The sequence below is a fragment of the Primulina eburnea genome, chromosome 12, assembly GCF_022965805.1.
Source record: "Primulina eburnea isolate SZY01 chromosome 12, ASM2296580v1, whole genome shotgun sequence".
NCBI lineage: Eukaryota > Viridiplantae > Streptophyta > Magnoliopsida > Lamiales > Gesneriaceae > Primulina > Primulina eburnea.
Genome location: NC_133112.1, coordinates 5,160,973 through 5,179,804, shown reverse-complemented (window position 1 = coordinate 5,179,804; position 18,832 = coordinate 5,160,973). Strand labels below are relative to the sequence as shown.

Below are 18,832 nucleotides of genomic sequence, written 5' to 3'. Positions count from 1 at the left end.
CACTCGTCAGGTTTTCATTAGGCAGTTGATATTTATAATTTCTGTTTTTTTTTAGAAATTTATGACAACTCCTTTGATGTTGGTAAAAAAGTCTTGAGGAATTTTTGGTCATCCCTAACTAAATTAACCAGTCATTTGAAAAGTTTGTCGAAAGCTTAAGATTTACAGTTCAAATCGGATTCTAGAACATGATGTGTGAGTTAACAAGTCAATCATCATTGTGATAGTCTTTTGCCTAACACTTACTGGTTTTCTTATCATTTTACCTCTTGTCTGATTTGAAACAGCTGTAAAATAAGACAAAAGGGTATTCAAATATTTGGTGCTTCACCGCTTCCTGTTATGTAGGAAATTAGAATAAATTTTGGTTGTCTTAGAGTTTGCAGCGTCTCCATGTTTTTGATATTGAGTGATAACTTATGACTTATGAGTGCTCAGTGAGCATTGTCTAAGTTTGTTGAAATGAAACGGTTCTTTTATTTCTTTTACTGGCAACTTTTAGTTGTGGGTTGTGTGATCTTAACTGTCTAAGTCGCCATGTCTTGTCATACCTTTCTATCTGTCATTATACCTTTCTCTTGTCCATACCCATACCCATCCCCCATACTTCTCATTCTACATTGTACTTCATTTTGAGCTGCACCAAAAAAAATAAATGTTTTACCTTTTCTTCATCTGATGGCGGATTTATGTGTTTCACCAGTTAACAATATGGTATATTTAACTTGTTTTTCTAATGGAATAGGTGATACCTCAAATTAAGAAAGGATTCAGTTGTTCTGCTATAAGTCAAGAGGTTGGCTGTAGAAGTAAGTCTGGAACATGCAATATGTGATCTGCTCCTTGCTCATCTTTCTATCATGACAATAAAGTTCTTATGAAATCATCCATTGAATCCGCTGGAGAAATTTGATCAGAACATACGGTAGTTAACTTGGGCAAACAACGTGAAATTGAGCAGCTCAGTGCAATGAGCATCATAGAAACCATGAACTCAAGTGCTGATTCCTCTGAAATTGCTGTACGTAAAGCATTCTCAAGGACTTCTGATGCATCTGCATCCAATGATGCTGTGGTGCTCTCAAAGTTTGAGGCAGATAAAGTTCCAGAAGGCTATGATGATTGTTTGTCATGTGACACTAGAATTAATGATACCACCAAAATGCTAAACTTCACCTCCAAGAGTGTGCATAGGATGAATCCACTCCGCTCTTCCGTGTCTACCGGTTGCCCCATTGTTCAGGGGGGTGAACTGACCGCCAACGATCAGACTCTATCACAGCACGAAAATAAAAAATCTGTTGTCAATAACAGTAGGATAAATTATAGTAGGCGAAGCAAAATAAGAGGAGAATTTTCTGACAAGTTTCCTTCTAGTGACTTGTCAATTGGATTATCTTCACGTCATCTGGGTTTGTCTGAAATTCCAGCTTCGAAAAGCACTGATGTTCCCATTAACTTGTTGATGGTACAAGATACATTCAGCGTGAATTCTCTGTTATGTGGCTCAAACTCAAGGGGCATAGATGTGGATAAGAGTTCTGTTCCCCAGGTTGAATCATTGGAGGGCTCAAAGGAGCACTTGAATTCGTCCGTGGTTGGAACAGTGGTAACTGATGTTTCTCTGGATCTACCTGCTACTGCTCCTGTGTCCTCTGAAAACAATGATGATATGAAAGCAGAAATCCATCCCATGGACGAGTACGAGGACAACGATATGGTGGAGCAGGATGTAAGAATTTATTCTTCCTTGTTTAATATGAAACTTATGCTATCCTGTTTGATAGAACTTGACAAACCTGAACAGCATTCTTTATTGTAGTGATTCAATTTGTAATCACTCTTGAATGGTTAAAGATTTCTTTTATCATTATTTTGAAGTGTGTAAACAAATTGGATATAAATCCTAATTTTTATAGTCGGACTCCCCTTTAATAATTGATAATGCATATAAGTGTCACCAAGTTTTTTTTGGATTCAGATATAAAGTATATGTCGAGGTTAAAATATGTTACTGCGAATTTCACATCTTGTTCATGTTTGTTCTTTAAGTGGTGCTGGATTTTTTCTTTACACTTTCTAGTTTGGTTGTGCTTTACTAAGAGTGCGAAGGAATTCTGTACCCTGAATACAAACTAATCATCCTTTTTTTACGAATTCCATCATGAAAAGCAGAATTTACATGATATTCTGTTATTTTGTGGAAAAAATTTGTCACCCTATAAAACTTGATGAAGAGCACTTAAGCCCTGAAAGTGTGACTTTATTTGTGACTAATACTGCCTACAAGTGGTGCACATCCTACCAGCACATCGTATTAGAATGTTTCATAGACCTAACGTTGTTTATAAATAATGGAACATGGGGAGAAATTCATCCCAAAACTTGGAAGATTTGAAGTTGTTTATGAGAGAGCTTCTTCATGGTCTTTTAATTTCTCACTTTTAACTCAATCCTTGATCAGATCGGATGTTGATTGAAGTTGCTTTCTTTTTTCTGGTAATAGGTTAAAGTTTGTGATATCTGTGGAGATGCAGGTCGAGAGGATTTACTTGCTATCTGTTGTAGGTGTAGTGATGGGGCAGAACACACGTAAGTTTTTTTAGAAAATTATTCTCTGTGTGTGCCATATTTTTTAACGTATTTATTTTCAAATATCAATTACCTACTCATCCGATCTCAGTTATTGCATGCGGGAAATGCTGGCGAAAGTCCCTGAAGGTGACTGGTTGTGTGAAGAATGCAAATCCAACGAGAAGGTGAGGTATGGGAGACGAGATAAATTTGGAAGGGTGGATGAAAATAAGAAAAATAGTCAAACAAGTAGTGAACGTATGAATAGTTCTGATGTTGAGGGAAATAGAACAAGGGGTTGTACGAATATTCACACCAAAAGGCTCAGAGATGATGCTGATAACGAAGTTTCTTCTGTTGTGAAGAAGCCGGCTGTTGACTCAACAGTTGGGACGCCAAAGCTCTATAGCTCTGACAAAGCAGCCTCTCTTTCTCGTGAGAATTCCTTAAAGAACCTAGATAAGGGAAAAGTGTGGTCTTCACATGGGAGTCCAACCTCTGATGCTCTCACAGTTAACAATACCACAGAAATAGCGCGCCCTGATTCAGGTCAACGATTACCGAATTTCCGAGGTTCTCTCATGTTTATTTGCAATGTTTCATTGATCATTGGTATTCCTGGGGTTTCTCTCTTTAAAAGAAAATTTGTGTGACACAGTGAATTTTGGTCTGACATGTGGATTATTGCCTCAATGTCACTGAATAATAAGAACTTTTTCTTCCGATTCTGCAGGTGCATTCTCAAAATCTAATTCGTTTACATTTCTTAATTCAAAACCGAAGGTCAAGCTTGTTGGTCAAGTTCTTCAGCGGCAGAAATCAGCCAGCGAACTTGCCTCTCGTCGTCTTAAAAATGGCACTATTAGATCAATTGGCAGATCAATGTCATTCAAATCTACAAATTCCATCATTTCCGAATCAAAAATAAAGATGCTATTACCTAGACTGTCAAACATCCAGGATATTAGGAATACAAAACGGCAGAGCTCATTTGAACGGCAGAGCTCTTTAAGATCTGAAGGCAGGCCAATTAATTCGATGATAGCTACTTCAATGAGTTCCACCTCAAGAAGTAATAAAAACATATCAACTAGGGCCAAACCTTGTTCACTTTTTGTATCTACTAATCACCGCGAAACAAAGCCAGTACAACCTGGTGGTAAATCTGTGGCATTATCAAGATCATCCAGTATTGCATCTCGGAGTGCAGATTTGGCTGGTTCTGTAGGTACGGTTTGATTCAAATACTTATAAAATTTTAGTTGTTTGTTTTGGTTGCTCCAAATAATCTTTGTGTGGGCAGGTGAATTTAAAAAACCATCAACATATGGCCTCAATACTCCTAGGGTATTGTCTACCAATGACATTAACAACTTTGATGAGAATTCCAACCACACTAGCCCCAATGAGGATTCTTCATCATGCTCAGGTGTCTTCGAAACACCACACTTTAATGATATTGAATGCCGACCTGATGGATTTGCTCGGCCTGGAGAACTAACAAATTTTGGTGAACCATCAAGGGAAGATGCTGGAAGCCACGTTCGGACGTCATATGGAAAGTCATTCAGAAATGAAAGCAATAATCTGAAAGCTGCTATTGAGGCTGCTGTGCTGAGAAAGCCAATAGGTTACATAAAGCATAGATATGATGATTCATCAGCGTTGAGCAAGGATTGTGATTTTTCTTCTAAAGATCGTTTATCAAGTTCAGCTGGAAGGAGAATTGAGATTTCTGCTACAGTGGCAGCCGAGAGACATGCGGTATCCCAAAATTTGACCGCTGACTCTCATGGAACTCTTTACACTCTTGACAAATTCTCATCTGTGGAGGCTCTGTCTTCTGGAGGAGATGAAGTCCCAAGTGTTCCATTGGATGTAAAGTCTTCCTCCAGGGACGTGTGCAGTGATGTTGCGGCACCTAGGCACTTCACTTTGAAATCCTTTGTGATCCCTGAGCATGAATACATATGGCAGTATGCATATTTTTCTTCAAACTTGTTTGATTTTATATTTGACTCAAGTTGTGGTGCAGTAGAGTTCTTTGGTGTTGAAACTATCGGTTCTGACATTTTCCCTTTAAATGCAGAGGAAGCTTTGAGATTTATCGAAATGGTAAAGTCTTCACTCTACTGGATGGAATCCAAGCCCATACATCTACATGTGCATCAATTAAAGTTGTAGAACTTGTAAATAAGTTTAAAAGCAGAATTGTCCTAAATGAAGTGCCTCGCTTAAGCACCTGGCCACTACAGTTTCAGGAACATGGGGTTCGGGAGGATAACATTGCTCTTTTCTTTTTTGCTAAAGATCTTGATAGGTAACTCATCAAGTTTTTCTCATTTCTTTTTATTCTTTTCTCCATCTATTTTCTTCTGTTTGAAAGTAGCCATCTTGTATACAGCTATGCCAAAAGCTACAAAGTTTGTCTGGAGAATATGATGAAGAATGACCTTGCTCTCAAAGGGAGTATTGATGGTGTTGAACTCCTGATATTTCCTTCCAATCAGCTTCCTGACAATTCCCACAGTAAGCCACACAATATAAATTTCTCTCTTTATTTGAGAAACAAGATCTCATTCACTTTTTCCTGATTTGGTAAATTGATTCTTGAAGATTGTCGTCGTTAGTAATGATCATTGAAGGGCACAGTTTTCATCATGTGGATTTGCATTTTATGAAACACCTAAAATATAATAAGAAATGAAGTGTTTGATATTTTGTGTTGGGCACATTTAAGCTGTTTAGGAAAGCCATTGTCGAACACCTTCATACGATTGCCTGAAAATGATCGTGCTTGCGAGAATTGGGTGCGGCCACATTGGTTGGACCTTGACCATCAAATTGAATTTTTTCATATTCTTGTTTCAATGATCTGTTAGCGAAAAAAAGGTTGGAGAAGTTCTTATTTTCGTGCCTTTCTGTATTCCGTCATAAGGTAAGATAGGATGAAATTTTCTTGATATTTCATGCAGGGTGGAATATGTTATTCTTCATTTGGGGTGTGTTCAGAGTGAAGAAAGGGAGTTGCTTGCGAAATATGCCGGACACATTCAAGCAGTTTTCTGCTCCTCAAAATATTCCCCCATCTATAATGTCGGTACCTAGGAATAGGTGCATACTTAGACCAGTGACTAAGGATTTGCTTGCAAGCGATGATACATTCTCCGAGTCAAAAGTCCATGCCTCAGAAAACCTTTGTGATGCAATGTCGACTAAAGCTGTAAATGGAGATTGCGGTCCCAAAGTATCTTCTTTGGATTGGTTGGATGGTAGACAAAATTCCAGCTACTCGACTACAGTAAGAGTTGCAAGAGCCACATTTCAAAAACCAATGGATACTTGTCTGGTATTTCCTTTCTGTTCACATATGCTTAAAAAAATTTATATTGGTTTGTTACTCTGGTGATTTTGTAATTAATTCAAGAATGATGAATGGATCTGATCTTCCCATAGTTTGCGTCGTGAAGTTACTGGCTTTTTTACCTTTCTGCATTGGCTAGTTTTACTTGGTGCATTGCATAACCTTTTTCCTTCAAAATTTGGGTCTTCTGGATTATTGATTTGTCTGGTGCCATGTTCGTTTTGTGGGAAAATCATTATGGCATTCTGATGTATTTCAGTATCGTTGTCCGTAGGAAGGAGGAACCAATTCCATCCATAGACCTTTCCAGTCTACATTGACTTCCGCGATTCCCAAAAATGAGCCTACGTTAATGCAATTAGATACTCTTGTTCATAGAGAACAGTCATCGCATCCTTCCTACAAGCCTTCAGATGGTAGCCTTGATATGCCTTCTGAGGGAGGCATCTGTGAGACACCTACTATCTTGGACAGAATGACCTGCAGTCAAGATCAAGTGAAGTTGAGAATGGTTGCTGAAGATCTGTCCACATTTGTCGAAGTTCCCATGGAGGAAGACCGAGACACCAGAGGCAGCCTAAACACAGAGGTCAACAGATTGCTTTTGAACCACAACGAATATCTGCATTCTAAGTCTACATGCATGGAAACTCGAGCTCCTTATGCCTGCACTACCCGAGTTTTGCCTGAAAATGATGATATACATGGCCCACTTGTAGAAGTAAGTATAGACATATGAAAGTTCACTGTTTTTTCTATGCATGTGATGATTTCTTCTTGTATTGATTGTTTTGCACCACAGATGAACCGTGTGGTTTTGGAGAATCGAGAGTATGAAGCCTGTGATGAGATTGTCATCCCTGGGCATTCAAAAAATGCTGAAAGACATTTCTTCCCCGTGGAATTACATAATGTGAGGGGCATAGAGCTGATTGGTGGATCAATGCCTCGAGAGCCGAATCCATTGGAACAAAGCCATCATCATGATAGGGTTCCGAACCTTGAGCTTGCTTTAGGGGCCAAAAAAAAATCCTCGACTTTGGACATCCAACCATCAATCATCAGGAATGTGGAAAGAAAAGTAGCCAAGGAATGCATTCATGATGAAAGATCAATCAAAGCAGATGAAGATGATAATGAGGTATCTGCATCTCTTTCCCTCTCTCTTTCGTTCCCCTTTCCTAAGGAGGAAAGGACCACAAAACCTGCTCAGGCGTCTCGGAAAGATCATGTCACTACCTCATTACTACTCCTTCGCGATTTTGGAGACAAGTAGTGCTGCATGTCCAAAGTACATATGCAGGATTGTATAGCTGTAAGTAGGTACGGTATATGTATTGGGATCAAGTTTTATGATTTTTGCCTGAAAAATATTGATAAAAGCCACATATTGAAATTTTAACTCTTTTAGATCACATCCTCTCCAGTACACCCTTGTATAGTTGGAAAGTGCGAAGCCCTGTGGCTGTCTGATTATTTGTAGATACAGTTTCAGGACTCTTTGTGCTATGAAATTTTTTGGCTCGTGATGATGATAAATTCACAAATCAGATTAGGGTTCTCCTGTAAATGCCGAAGAGATTCAAGATCTAACCCCTTCCAGGCGCAGAATTTTTTTTTTTTTTTTTTTTTTTTTTTTTTTTTAATCCGATGAACAATTTTCGTATCAAAATCAGCGGTATGATGTCCACAGAGGGTTTCTGTTGATATAAATGATGTTATATTTTTAATATAATTACGCTTCATTGCCTCATTGATAATTGCGAGAAGAAAAAGGGGATGGCAAGGAAATCGGAAAACAATTCGACAAAAATATAAGTGAGATATATCGTTGAAAAGCTAATTGATATAACTTGAAATTTTATATTTTTAGGTTCTGTTGATTTTCATTTTTGTAGTGAGAAAACTCATCGAAAAAGAAAATATGCGGTAGAAATTCATGCAATAACATAATTTAAGATTTGGAGCACAATTTTTTACAATATTGCACGAAGATATTGACTATTTATTATAGTAGTCGTTGCTTTGGAGATTTTGTTACTTTGACTAGTGAAAACCGGCTCCAATGGATGAAAAATCAAGGGTGAGTAAAGTTCTTATGGTTCTCTTTTTATTTTCAATAGACAGACTAATATCTATAGCTTTACACTGAACCAACAACATTAAGGGTAGATTTTATTTAGAAATGAACAACATTCTACTCTATTCGATTCCGGGACCGAGGGTCTGACATTTCCATTTTGAGTATTGGGGTCACAAGCAATGAAAAATTGCATTTGATTTTGCCTGAGCATTGCATCTGATTATACAGTGTCATCAATATCTATGAATTGTATGTATGACGAGCATAATAATTTTACAACAATGAATAACGGATCACGCTATTTGATCATTGTTGCGACTATATTGGTGCAGCAGCAGCATTATAATTGCTATCAAAATGTAGCATCAGCTTGTTCAATTTGTGATTGCTAATCCTCTGCTGGTACACACTGCAGCTCTTCTTATCTTCTTCCAACCCTGAAGCATCATCATCAGAAGTAGGTGGTAAGAGCATTGTTGCGAGCTTAACTATGTCTTTACTTGAATTAATGATTCGGTTAAAGCAGAGGTATCTGCCGTAGGAACAAGGGTCCTCGAAAACACAGATATGAGCGTCCACCAAGAACTGCAAGTCCACAGTCACAAACACCCCATTTTTAAACATCTCCTCCGCCCCCAATAAGTAGGGATCTTTTATACTCAAATCGGGACGCATTAACAGGCCTCCATTGATCGACACCATGTTCACCCCTCTGTCCTTAGCCAATGCCCAAGCCGTCTTCTCTGCTACTGTCTTCCATACTCCATGCCATAACTATGTAAGAACATACAATACAACAATTTATAATCAGGCGTCTTAGTAATCAATCAAATCTGCTAGTGCTACTTTACAGCATGTGGCAAGCAGGATAGGGACGACAATGGGTCGGATTTGGGTAAAATTCCATATCTTCCGTCTATATCTCCATTTATAATATTTATCTTTGTCTTCATTCTCATCAAGTATTCAATTTCATCTTCATCCACATACTCGTAAAATGATGGAATATTCATACACAACCCAAATATCTAATTATTATCGATAATTCATAATTGCATTTTCTCAAATTTGAATTATTTCGAGTAAGCAGCGAATATTTAGTAAATTATTAACAGAAAAATTAAATATTAAAATTAAGAAATTAAACATTGCTGAAGAAATAACAAAATATTATAAACAATTTATCCGAATATTATGATCCTACAAAAAATAACATCGACTCTATACTAATAATTGTAGGAAGGATATCGGATTCTCCTTTGGTTCGGAGGAAATTGTCATTCTTAAAGCAGGAGCAGTTGCCTCTTCTCCCTGTTAAGCCTTCCTCAGCATGTGTATTTTTCTACGTGTTAAACATGGGATAAAAAGGTGTCTTTGTCTACCCGGTTTTAAGAATATTCTAATGTATGTGTTTTTGTCTACCTAAGTTTTAAGAATTTTCTGATGTTAAGTTCTGGGCCCTGCTTTACAATTCTCACTTTTTCACTTCTACCTTCAACATTCTGCTGTTGCATTAGGGTACCTTCATATTATTCGAAAGAATAAATTCTACAATCAAATTAAATATCATGAAGAAAATATTTCTCAGTCACTACGTTTATTACAGTGTATTTTCACTTATGTTGCAATATAATCTAAGAACGTCTATAGAGTTTAGGGGCGTCGTGTGGTGGAACAGGTGGATGAGGTTCTTTATGACCAATCCATGTAACTCGGATGTTATACAGCATTCTTTTTCCACTTCAAATTCAAGTACGTATATATACAAAATGGGATTTTGTCAAAGTACCTTAACTTTTTTACAAAAGTTGATGTCACTCCAATTTCTTTCGTCAACACGAACATCGTCGTCCTCGACACCGTTAGAGCGGTGTTGGCTCTCCCTCCAGATGACAGCTGCCGCAGAGGAGGTAAAAACAACCTTGTCTATGGTGTGTGTCTGTGCACAAGCTTCCAGCACATTGTGTGCTGCTCTTACTTCCAATTCACCCACATATTCCTGTAATTGTGTGTACACACGACACCCTGTGTTAATCAAGTGAATTCAATACTTATGATCACCACTTGGAAAAGAAGTGTACGTACATCATAAGTTGGGTGATCGGAAAGAGGCTCGAAGGAGTAAAACAAGGCACAACATCCCTTCAGTGCCTGCATAATGCTACCAAAATCCAATGGATCGGAATGGAATACCCTCAACTTTTCACCATATGTACTCCATTGCCTCTCCTCATACCACTCATCTGAAATCAGTATCACATCATTTATATGATTTGCGACAACAAAATTCAACATCAATCTTATTTATATGGGCTTATGTGTGAATAATTATGTATTGTGGGTAGTCGGTTAAATAAAGCCCAAAATAAAGTAATCAACTAATGTTTCGGGTTCTTGGGCTTTAATATATCTAATAGGTTGTTGATCATTAATATGTAGAGACATAAGAGTATTTCTATTTTTATGATGAGCTAAAACAAAAATATAATAAGATAATGATAGACATTATCCATATATGGGTCAGTACTCAGATCACGCGCAAGCACGTTCCCTATTATCTCTCCCATTAAGAACATATTCAGAATGTAAAACTAAATGATTTTCTCAAAGAAAGAGCGCGTATATTCGGAATATCAAGATATGTTCTAAAGAATTTATGATTATAGCTTCAGGTACGCTTCTACGTAGTTTCAGTCAAATTTTTAATGATTTAGCATGATGTATTTTGTGGTTTATGTGGATTTTCCACAATAAGTGTTATCAGAGACATTCATGTTTGAATAATTGAGATTTGTTTAAAGTTTAACATATTATCCGGTTCCAGATCTGGAAAAGAAAATTTTGTTTGAAATTTTTTGTTATGAATTTAGATCTGAAAATATTTTGGCTGAAAATAAATGTTTAAAGTTTCAGTTTTGGTGAAGAGATTTTGGTTGAAAATTTTAAGGAATCGGTATAAGATTTCGATTTTCCGTCCAATTTTGTTCAACAAAAAAGTTTTAGAGGAAAATAGAAAATTTGGGTTAAATTTTTTTGTCAAAATTGACCTAGAGCGCGCCCAAAAATGTCCAAGATAGTCGTAGGGGCGGTCCCGCACGCCCAGGACGTTCTGGATAGTAGCAGGTGCGATGGGTGTGCTTTCGGGGTGCCCCGCGCATGCCGTATGGAATTTTTGGGGGAAAAAAAGGTTTATTCGCTTTAAACTTAAATATTTAATTATTCAAATAATGATGAGGTTATATATATTTTAAAATAGATTGATTGAAATAAAATATCGCCAAAATGACCTCTTTTGTGTAAATTAATTTTATTTTTAAATACAAAAAGATTTTGGTATATGTGATTTATATGGATATTATCTGCCAAAAGAAGGTTAATATTTAATATAATAACATATGTACCTGTGGTGGTCAACATGCAATAAAGGTTCGGTTTTTCGTGTGAATACAAGATTGTTATTTGACATAATAGTTACTATCAGTGCTTGATTGATGCGCCAAGATATTGATTACAAGTTAATTTTTGTCCAAAGATAAAACATTAATGAAGCGATCAATATCATGTTTATTGGATTTACATTATTTGAATTTATTGATTATTTTATTTGGATATTTGGTTGAGCATCTATATTTGATTTTTTGTTCTCTATTCAGATTTGACTCCGGCAAAAATTCATTCCAATATTAATTCAATATATATGCTAAATGGCTCGAATTTCAAATCGTGACAAGAGAATTTATTGATAGTTGTCGGAGTCATGAGTTTGGATCTTGTGATAAGAGGTTGATTATCCTCCCACAATTATGTACAAGAGTGCCTCTGATTAAAAGAGGGAGTTTGAAAGTTGAGAGAGGTCAAATCGCATGTGTATGATGATTATGAAGATGGTCATTCGAGAAACATTCAGAGGTACAATGTCCAGTGACATTGCTACGAGTAAGCCTTCCTTCAGGACCTTGAAAAGAGGTTTGCTATAAGTGAAAAGTCTGAAATTGGTACACTTTTGGCAAGCCTCGTTTCAATGAGATATAGGTGCAAGGGCAACATAAGGAAGTACATCATGGAAAGGTCTCATCTTGCTTCAAAGTTGAAAGCACTGAAGCGTGACCTCCCCGAGGACTTGCTTGTGCATCGGGTTTTGATATCTCTTTCTCCTCAGTTTAACTAGTTCAATGTGACCTATAACTGTTAGAAAGAGACTTGCTCTCTGAATGAGCTTATCTCGCACTGTGTTTAGGAAGAATAAAGATTGCAAGATAAGACTGAAAGTGCTCATTATGCCTCTACCTCGAAATGAAAGATAAGGTAGCTGCAGATGCACAATCTTCCAAGAAACAACAGAAGAATCCTAGTGATTCTCAAAGTGCTGGTTATTTCTTCTATGACAGTGATGGGCATATAAAGAAGCAATGCACAAATTATCATGCTTAACGTGCTAAGAAAGGTATTATTCTGAATAATGTTTGTTCTGAAATTAATTTTAACTTCATTGACTACACACACGTCGGGGATAGATTTTGGTACAACAACTCATATCAGTGTGTCTATGCAGAGTTTTCTGGATTACCGAAAACCAAGTTATGCTAAAGATTCATCTATGTTGGTGAGGGACAACAAAGTTGAAGTTGAGGCAATAGTAAAATTGAGTATTATTAAATTGGAATATATTTGGATCTTTATGAAAAAATTGATGTAAAGTCTTTTAGATGGAATTTGATTTCCATTTCTGGATTGGACAAATTCGGTTATTCTTGTTCATTTGAAAACTAAATATTCAGTTTATTTCTTGATTCAAAATTGGTTGGTTCTCGTTCTTTATTAAGATACAATAATCGTTATTCCTTGAATGTTATCGCTTCATTTAATGAATCCCTGCAAACAAGTATAGACACTAAAAGAAAATTAACCAGCGAGAATTCAGCTGCGTTATGACACAAAAGATTAAGTCATATATCTGAAAAATGAATAATGAGACTTGAGTCAAACGAAATTCTCTAACCTTTAGATTACATAAATTTTAATAATTGTGTAAACTGTATAAAGGAAAAACAAACCAATAAAAGAATATTTGAAACCAACAGTTGTTCGATGTCTTAGAACTTATACATACTGAAATTTATGGATCATTCTCTTCGGCTTCTTGGAATTGTCAACAGTATTTTATATTGTTCATAAACGATTTTTCAAGATATGACTTCATTTATCTTATCCATGAAAAGACACGGTCATTGGATGTGTTTAAAAGTTATAAAGCTGAAGTTGAAAATCAACTTATCTTAAATATTAAAAGCATTAGATCTGACCGCGCTGGTGAATACTATGGTAGATATGACGGTTCAGGTGAACAACGTCCAGGGCCTTTTACTTCCAAAAAAAATGTGGTATCGTCTCACATGATATTATGCCGGGTTCACCCACTGTGAATGGTGTCGATGAAAGATGAAACAAAACACTTGAGGACATGGTGAGGAGTATGATTATTCACTCTACTTGACCAGAATCACTATGGGAGAGGCACTAATGACCGAAACATATATCCTTATCAGAGTTCCAACTAAGACAGCGACCAAAACCCCTTATGAACTTTGGACATGCAAAAAGCCTAGCCTTAAGCATCTGCACATTTAGCGAAGTCCAGCTGAGAAAGGCTTTATAAGCCTAGCAAAAAGAAATGGGACTCAATGACGGTCAGCTGTTATTTTATTGAATATTCTGAAAGACACTAAGGTACAAGTTTTATGATCCCACAAGTAAGTCGATTTTTGAGTCAGGAAACACTTGGTTCTTTGAGGATGTTGAGTTTGTCGGGGAGATAAAGTAAGGGATATTGTCTTTGAAGAGGAATACGTAAATATTCTCACACGTGTCTTGGACATTGATCATGATCACATTCCTCACTTTGACCAAGACATAATACAGAAAGACAACGTTGGAGATCATCTCATTCTAGATGAACAAACTCAAGCCCCTCCAGAACCAATATCATTAATAAGATCCACTAGAAAGCGGAAAAATACAATGCAAGATGATTACATTGTATTTTTTCAAGAACATGAGACATACATTGGACTGATGAAGGATGATCCTATCAACTTCCGTCAAAGCCATGGAAAATTTTAGCTCTCAAAAGTCGAATGATACCATGAATGAAGAGAAAGTCCACGAAGAAAAATGACGTATGAGATCTCGTCTCATTTCCTAAAGGTACAAACCTCATTGTTTGCAAATGGATATTTAAAACCAAGAGAGATTCGAAAGGCAATGTGGAAAGATATAAAGCTCGTCTTATAAATAAAGGCTTTACACAGAATGAAGGCGTTGATTATAAAGAGACTTTGTTTCCAGTTTCTTCGAAAGACTCTTTAACGATTATAATGGCTTTGGTGGTACATTTTCATCTCGATCTTCATCAAATGGATGTAAAGACTGCGTTTCTAAATGTGACATTGATGAAACGATTTATATGGTGCGGCCAGAAAATTTTGTGTCCAAAGACAAAAATAATATGGTTCGTAAATTAAAGAAATCAATTTATGGGCTCAAGCAGGCATCTCGACATTGGTATTTCAAATTTCATCAAGTCATCATCTCATTTGGTTTTGAGATTAAGTTGGTCGATGATTGTGTGTACCATAAGTTTAGTGGGAGTAAGCATATTTTCTGGTTTTATATCTTGACGACATTCTGCTCGCTAGCAACGATTTAGAGTTGTTGCATGACACCAACAGATTTCTAGCTAAGAATTTTGAGATGAAAGATCTTGGTGATGCATCTTTTGTACTGGGTATTCATATACATCAGACGTTCTCGAGGTATTCTTAGATTATCCCAGAAAAGCTATATCGAGAAAATACTCAAGCGATATGGGATGCAAGATTGTAAACCAATGGATACCTCTCTGGCTAAGGGAGACAAATGTAGTCTCAAACAATGCCCCCAAGAATGATTTTGAAGACAAGTAAATGCAGAAGATTCCTTATGCATCTGCAGTGGGGAGTTTGATGTATGCTCAGGTTTGTGCATATCCAGATATTGCGTCGTGACAGGAATGTTGGGACGATATTTAAATAATCCAGGAGTGGAGCATTGAAAAGAACAAAAGATTACATGCTCATATATCAGAGGTTGGTTTAGCTTGAGATCATTGGGTATACTGACTCCGATTTTGTTGGATGCTAAGATAACATGAATCTACGTCGGGCTACATCTATCTCCTTGCTTGAGGTATCATTTCCTAGAAGAGTGTTAAACAGTCTCTTCCACCATAACAGCTGAGTTTGTAGCGTGTTATAAGGCATCCACATGGAATATGACTACAAAAATTTGTCACGGGACTGCGCATTGTTGATGACATTGAAAGGACACTAAGAGTACATTGTGACAATAAATCAAAAGATATGCATTCCAATAACGACAGAAGCTCAACGAAGTCAAACATATTGACATCAAGTTCCTAATTGTTAAAGAAATAATTCAGAGTAGAAAGTTGTCTGTTAAACATATCGTTACAAACTCCATGTTTGCGGATCCGCTTACTAAGAGACTACCACCCAAACAGTTTCATGAGCACACTGCTCGTATGAGTGTTATGTCAATTGAAGAAATTCAGTTTAAGAGAGAGTTTGTTAATTTAAATGCTTTTCAGTTGTAGATATTTTCAATTACAATTATGTAAATTTATTTTCTATTGAAATAAACTTCAAGTTAAGTCACACTCTGATTATGGTTGCATGAAATTTACATGTTACATGTCAACTTCATAATTCATGTCATTCATTTGTGTTGGCGGCAAGTGACCATTAATGGGTCTAGTTACCTTGAGTATAGAGAAGATTTCTTTTATCCTATGTTGATGTGATTGATGGACCGGATTGGTTATAAATACATTTCGAAATTACAACACTTTTTAGCTCATAAGGTTATTTTCACAAACATAATTATAAGATTACAAATATAGCCAAAGTGGGATATTGTTGGATCAATTTTATTTACATGGTTTTATATGTGAATATTTATCTATGTGAATTGTCGGTTAAGTTAAGCCTAAAATAAAGTAATCAACTAATGTTTTGGGTTATTGGGCTTTAATGTATCTAATAAGTTGAGGACCTTTGATGTGAAGAGACATAAATGTAATACATATTTTTATATGAGCTAAAGCATAAATATTAGAAGATAATGATAGATATTATCTATATATATGGGACATGGTCCCAACACGCAATCACGTTAGTTATTTTCTACTCTGTTGAGAAAATAATTTAGAAGAGAAAACTAAATTATATTTTAAAGAAAAGATGACCTAAAGAATTCAGGAAAATGACTTACACTATTTAAGTTTTCAGTCAAATTCTTAATAAATTAGCATAATAGATTATGTGATTGTTGTGGATTTTCCCAACATGTAAAACTTTGAAATTGCCCGAATACAACCAATAAATCAAGAACTCGAAGGTAAAAACAAAAAAACAAATGAAAATTGTAGAGAGGCGAACTAATTTCAACTCAAAGCCAATGAGAAATTCGCACATATCAACTCACCAATCATATGTACGGTACTTGTGATATTCACTTAAAAATCCACTTTATTCGAATAAATTCTTAGATTCTAAACCAAAAATTAACACTCTCTCTCAACGGAAAACACATTGGATTATAATAATTAACTCAGCAGCAAGGACGTACCCCCGTGGTTGTGCACTGCAGCGTGAACCCTGTAGCCTCTCTGCAACAGACGGTGCACCAGGGCTGAGCCCAACTGCCCAGAAGCGTCCATTACGCACACGGGCCCCTTGGACGACTCGACCCAGAAAGCAGCCGCAGGTGCCATTACCCCAGCTGCGTACACGTGTATAAAGAGTCCGAAACAGAAATCGAATCTAAATCATGAAAAGCAAGTAGAAAAGGGGGAATTGATATTGGAGAGGAGTAGATGTACATATATGGGGTGGAATGGTAGTTGCGCGTGAGTTGTATGTTTTCTTGGCATTGAAAGAGTACGGGGGAGTTGGTAGTAGATAGTTGGGAAACTGGTAGTTAGCCTGCCTTGCCAAGCACTCGCACTCTACATTAAACTTATCATTATCTATTCTTTTTAATATTTTAATTACCCATCATTTGACAATTATATATATATATATATATATATATATATATATATATATATATATATATTTTTTTTGTTTTTCACTTGATTACTGATTAAGGAGTATTACCGTCTCACGGATCTTTATCTGTGAGACAGATAACCCTACCCATATTCACAATAAAAAGTAATATTTGTAGCATAAAATGTAATATTTTTTCATGAATGACCAAATAGATATTCGTCTCACAAAATACGACCCGTGAGACCGTCTCACATAAGTTTTTGTCTTGGTTAAGATGTATTGTATGCAGAGTTTTTTTATTTTTTAAAATGAAATACTTATGTGAAGTTAATAGATTTATAATTATTCACGAAGTTTTAAAGATTTTCATAGTGTTTTGCAAGACTTCAGATATTTATAATTTTTTTCGTAAAATCCTATGTTTTTTATGATTCATGAAGCATGAATAACTTTTATTTATTTAAAATATTTTTATCAATCAATATAAATAATGTTCATATATCCATTTGATTTCGGATCGAGTGATGCTCTCAACCATATAAATATTAACTATATAAAAAATATATATTGCAAATTACCATAAATATTACTAAATTTATGTATAGTATGTAGAATTCTTAAATACTATCTTTGCAATATATATTTTTTATATAGTTAATATTTATATGGTTGAGAGCATCACTCGATCCGATTTATATATTCAACTTGATAATGTCGTATCATTCTCTTTATTTGTACGGACTACATTTTTCTATTAATTATTTTTTTACACAAAACTATATCATATGATACTTTAAACTTGATATGCATGTAGCTTGCAAATGATAGATATATAGAATAATGCTGCCATTTATCCAAAAGTTGATCATTTTCAATTGGACAAAAACTTGTGTGAGACGGTCTTATTGATCGTATTTTGTGAGACATATATCTTATTTAGGTCATCCTAAGAGTATTATTTTTTATTGTGAATATCGATAGGGTTGACACATCTCACGTCTCACAAGAGACGTACTCTTCCCAATTACAACATAAATATTAAACATTAATAACCCATCTTTACTTAGATAAAAAAAAAAATCTCATTGTGTTGTTTTCTTCATCTCTCTTGTATATCATCAAAATTTGATTGATGCGATATATTCGTTATTTTTTAATTATCTAAGTGTCACAAATTAAATTGAAATAGTAACAATTTATAGTTCATGTACACGTAAGTCTCAAATTTAATACAAAGTTTCGTATCTTTTACCGGCTTAAAAAAAACTTAAATTTAACTTTTCATATGTTATTTAAATTTACCTAAATTTCAACATCCGATTCATTCACTTGGAACATAAAAGAAACATATACATAAATCTAGACTTAAAATATACGCAGTGCTGGCAATAACAGCTACCTTCAATTGGCACAGCAAAATCCAGATTAAACACAACCACCTCACAAATCAAGCCACATTCAACCAACATTTTCCATACACGACGGCTGTGTTTCCCTTTTTTTCTAGATGGATTTGGATCATCTGTTCTAGTTGAAACACAGTACTTGATAATTTATCAGATAAATTAAAAATTTGTCAGACTAATACGAGATAATCAGTTGATCATCTCGTGTAAAAAAGTGCACAGCACCGGTGCTGTGTTTTCATTCACAACAGAGGATCCAAATCCACATATTATATTTCATATCATAAGAAGTTGC

General features: G+C 35.7%; 2 protein-coding genes and 1 long non-coding RNA gene across 4 annotated transcripts; 1 reads left to right on the top strand and 2 right to left on the bottom strand.

The window, feature by feature from the left end:
* Positions 1-552: 552 nt before the first annotated feature.
* Positions 553-960, bottom strand: LOC140807632 (uncharacterized). Its single transcript, XR_012112726.1, has 2 exons — positions 823-960; positions 553-779 (listed from the first exon to the last, which is right to left on the bottom strand). It is a non-coding gene; the product is annotated as an uncharacterized lncRNA (long non-coding RNA).
* Positions 961-970: 10 nt separating this feature from the next.
* Positions 971-7,470, top strand: LOC140807631 (uncharacterized). Of its 2 annotated transcripts, none has more exons than XM_073164576.1 (10): positions 971-1,732; positions 2,507-2,592; positions 2,684-3,123; positions 3,308-3,802; positions 3,878-4,550; positions 4,664-4,894; positions 4,979-5,103; positions 5,550-5,923; positions 6,213-6,659; positions 6,741-7,470. In XM_073164576.1, the coding sequence occupies exons 1-10, from the start codon at positions 971-973 to the stop codon at positions 7,212-7,214; spliced, it is 4,107 nt and encodes a 1,368-aa protein (XP_073020677.1). In that variant the 3' UTR covers positions 7,215-7,470. The 2 variants fall into 2 exon arrangements, with proteins under 2 accessions (XP_073020677.1, XP_073020676.1); XM_073164575.1 differs by having other exon boundaries at positions 2,684-3,147.
* A 721-nt stretch (positions 7,471-8,191) lies between these two features.
* LOC140807136 (cinnamoyl-CoA reductase 1-like) lies at positions 8,192-17,065 on the bottom strand. The gene is made up of 4 exons (XM_073163847.1): positions 16,707-17,065; positions 10,107-10,264; positions 9,811-10,020; positions 8,192-8,795 (listed from the first exon to the last, which is right to left on the bottom strand). Exons 1-4 carry the CDS (start codon positions 16,849-16,851, stop codon positions 8,340-8,342), a joined length of 969 nt encoding a protein of 322 aa, XP_073019948.1. The 5' UTR covers positions 16,852-17,065; the 3' UTR covers positions 8,192-8,339.
* Positions 17,066-18,832: the final 1,767 nt, after the last annotated feature.

Bases quoted from the DNA above. Each gene is read 5' to 3' on its own strand.
- LOC140807631 (XM_073164575.1), top strand. From the start codon at position 971: ATGAGCATCATAGAAACCATGAACTCAAGTGCTGATTCCTCTGAAATT. The intron at 3,148-3,307 runs GTTCTCTCATGT...CCGATTCTGCAG, and splicing joins ACGATTACCGAATTTCCGAG to GTGCATTCTCAAAATCTAAT. The intron at 6,660-6,740 runs GTAAGTATAGAC...TTTGCACCACAG, and splicing joins TACATGGCCCACTTGTAGAA to ATGAACCGTGTGGTTTTGGA.
- LOC140807136 (XM_073163847.1), bottom strand. From the start codon at position 16,851: ATGGCACCTGCGGCTGCTTTCTGGGTCGAGTCGTCCAAGGGGCCCGTG. The intron at 10,265-16,706 runs GTACGTCCTTGC...TACTGATTTCAG, and splicing joins TGCAGTGCACAACCACGGGG to ATGAGTGGTATGAGGAGAGG. The intron at 8,796-9,810 runs GTACTTTGACAA...GTTCTTACATAG, and splicing joins ACTTTTGTAAAAAAGTTAAG to TTATGGCATGGAGTATGGAA.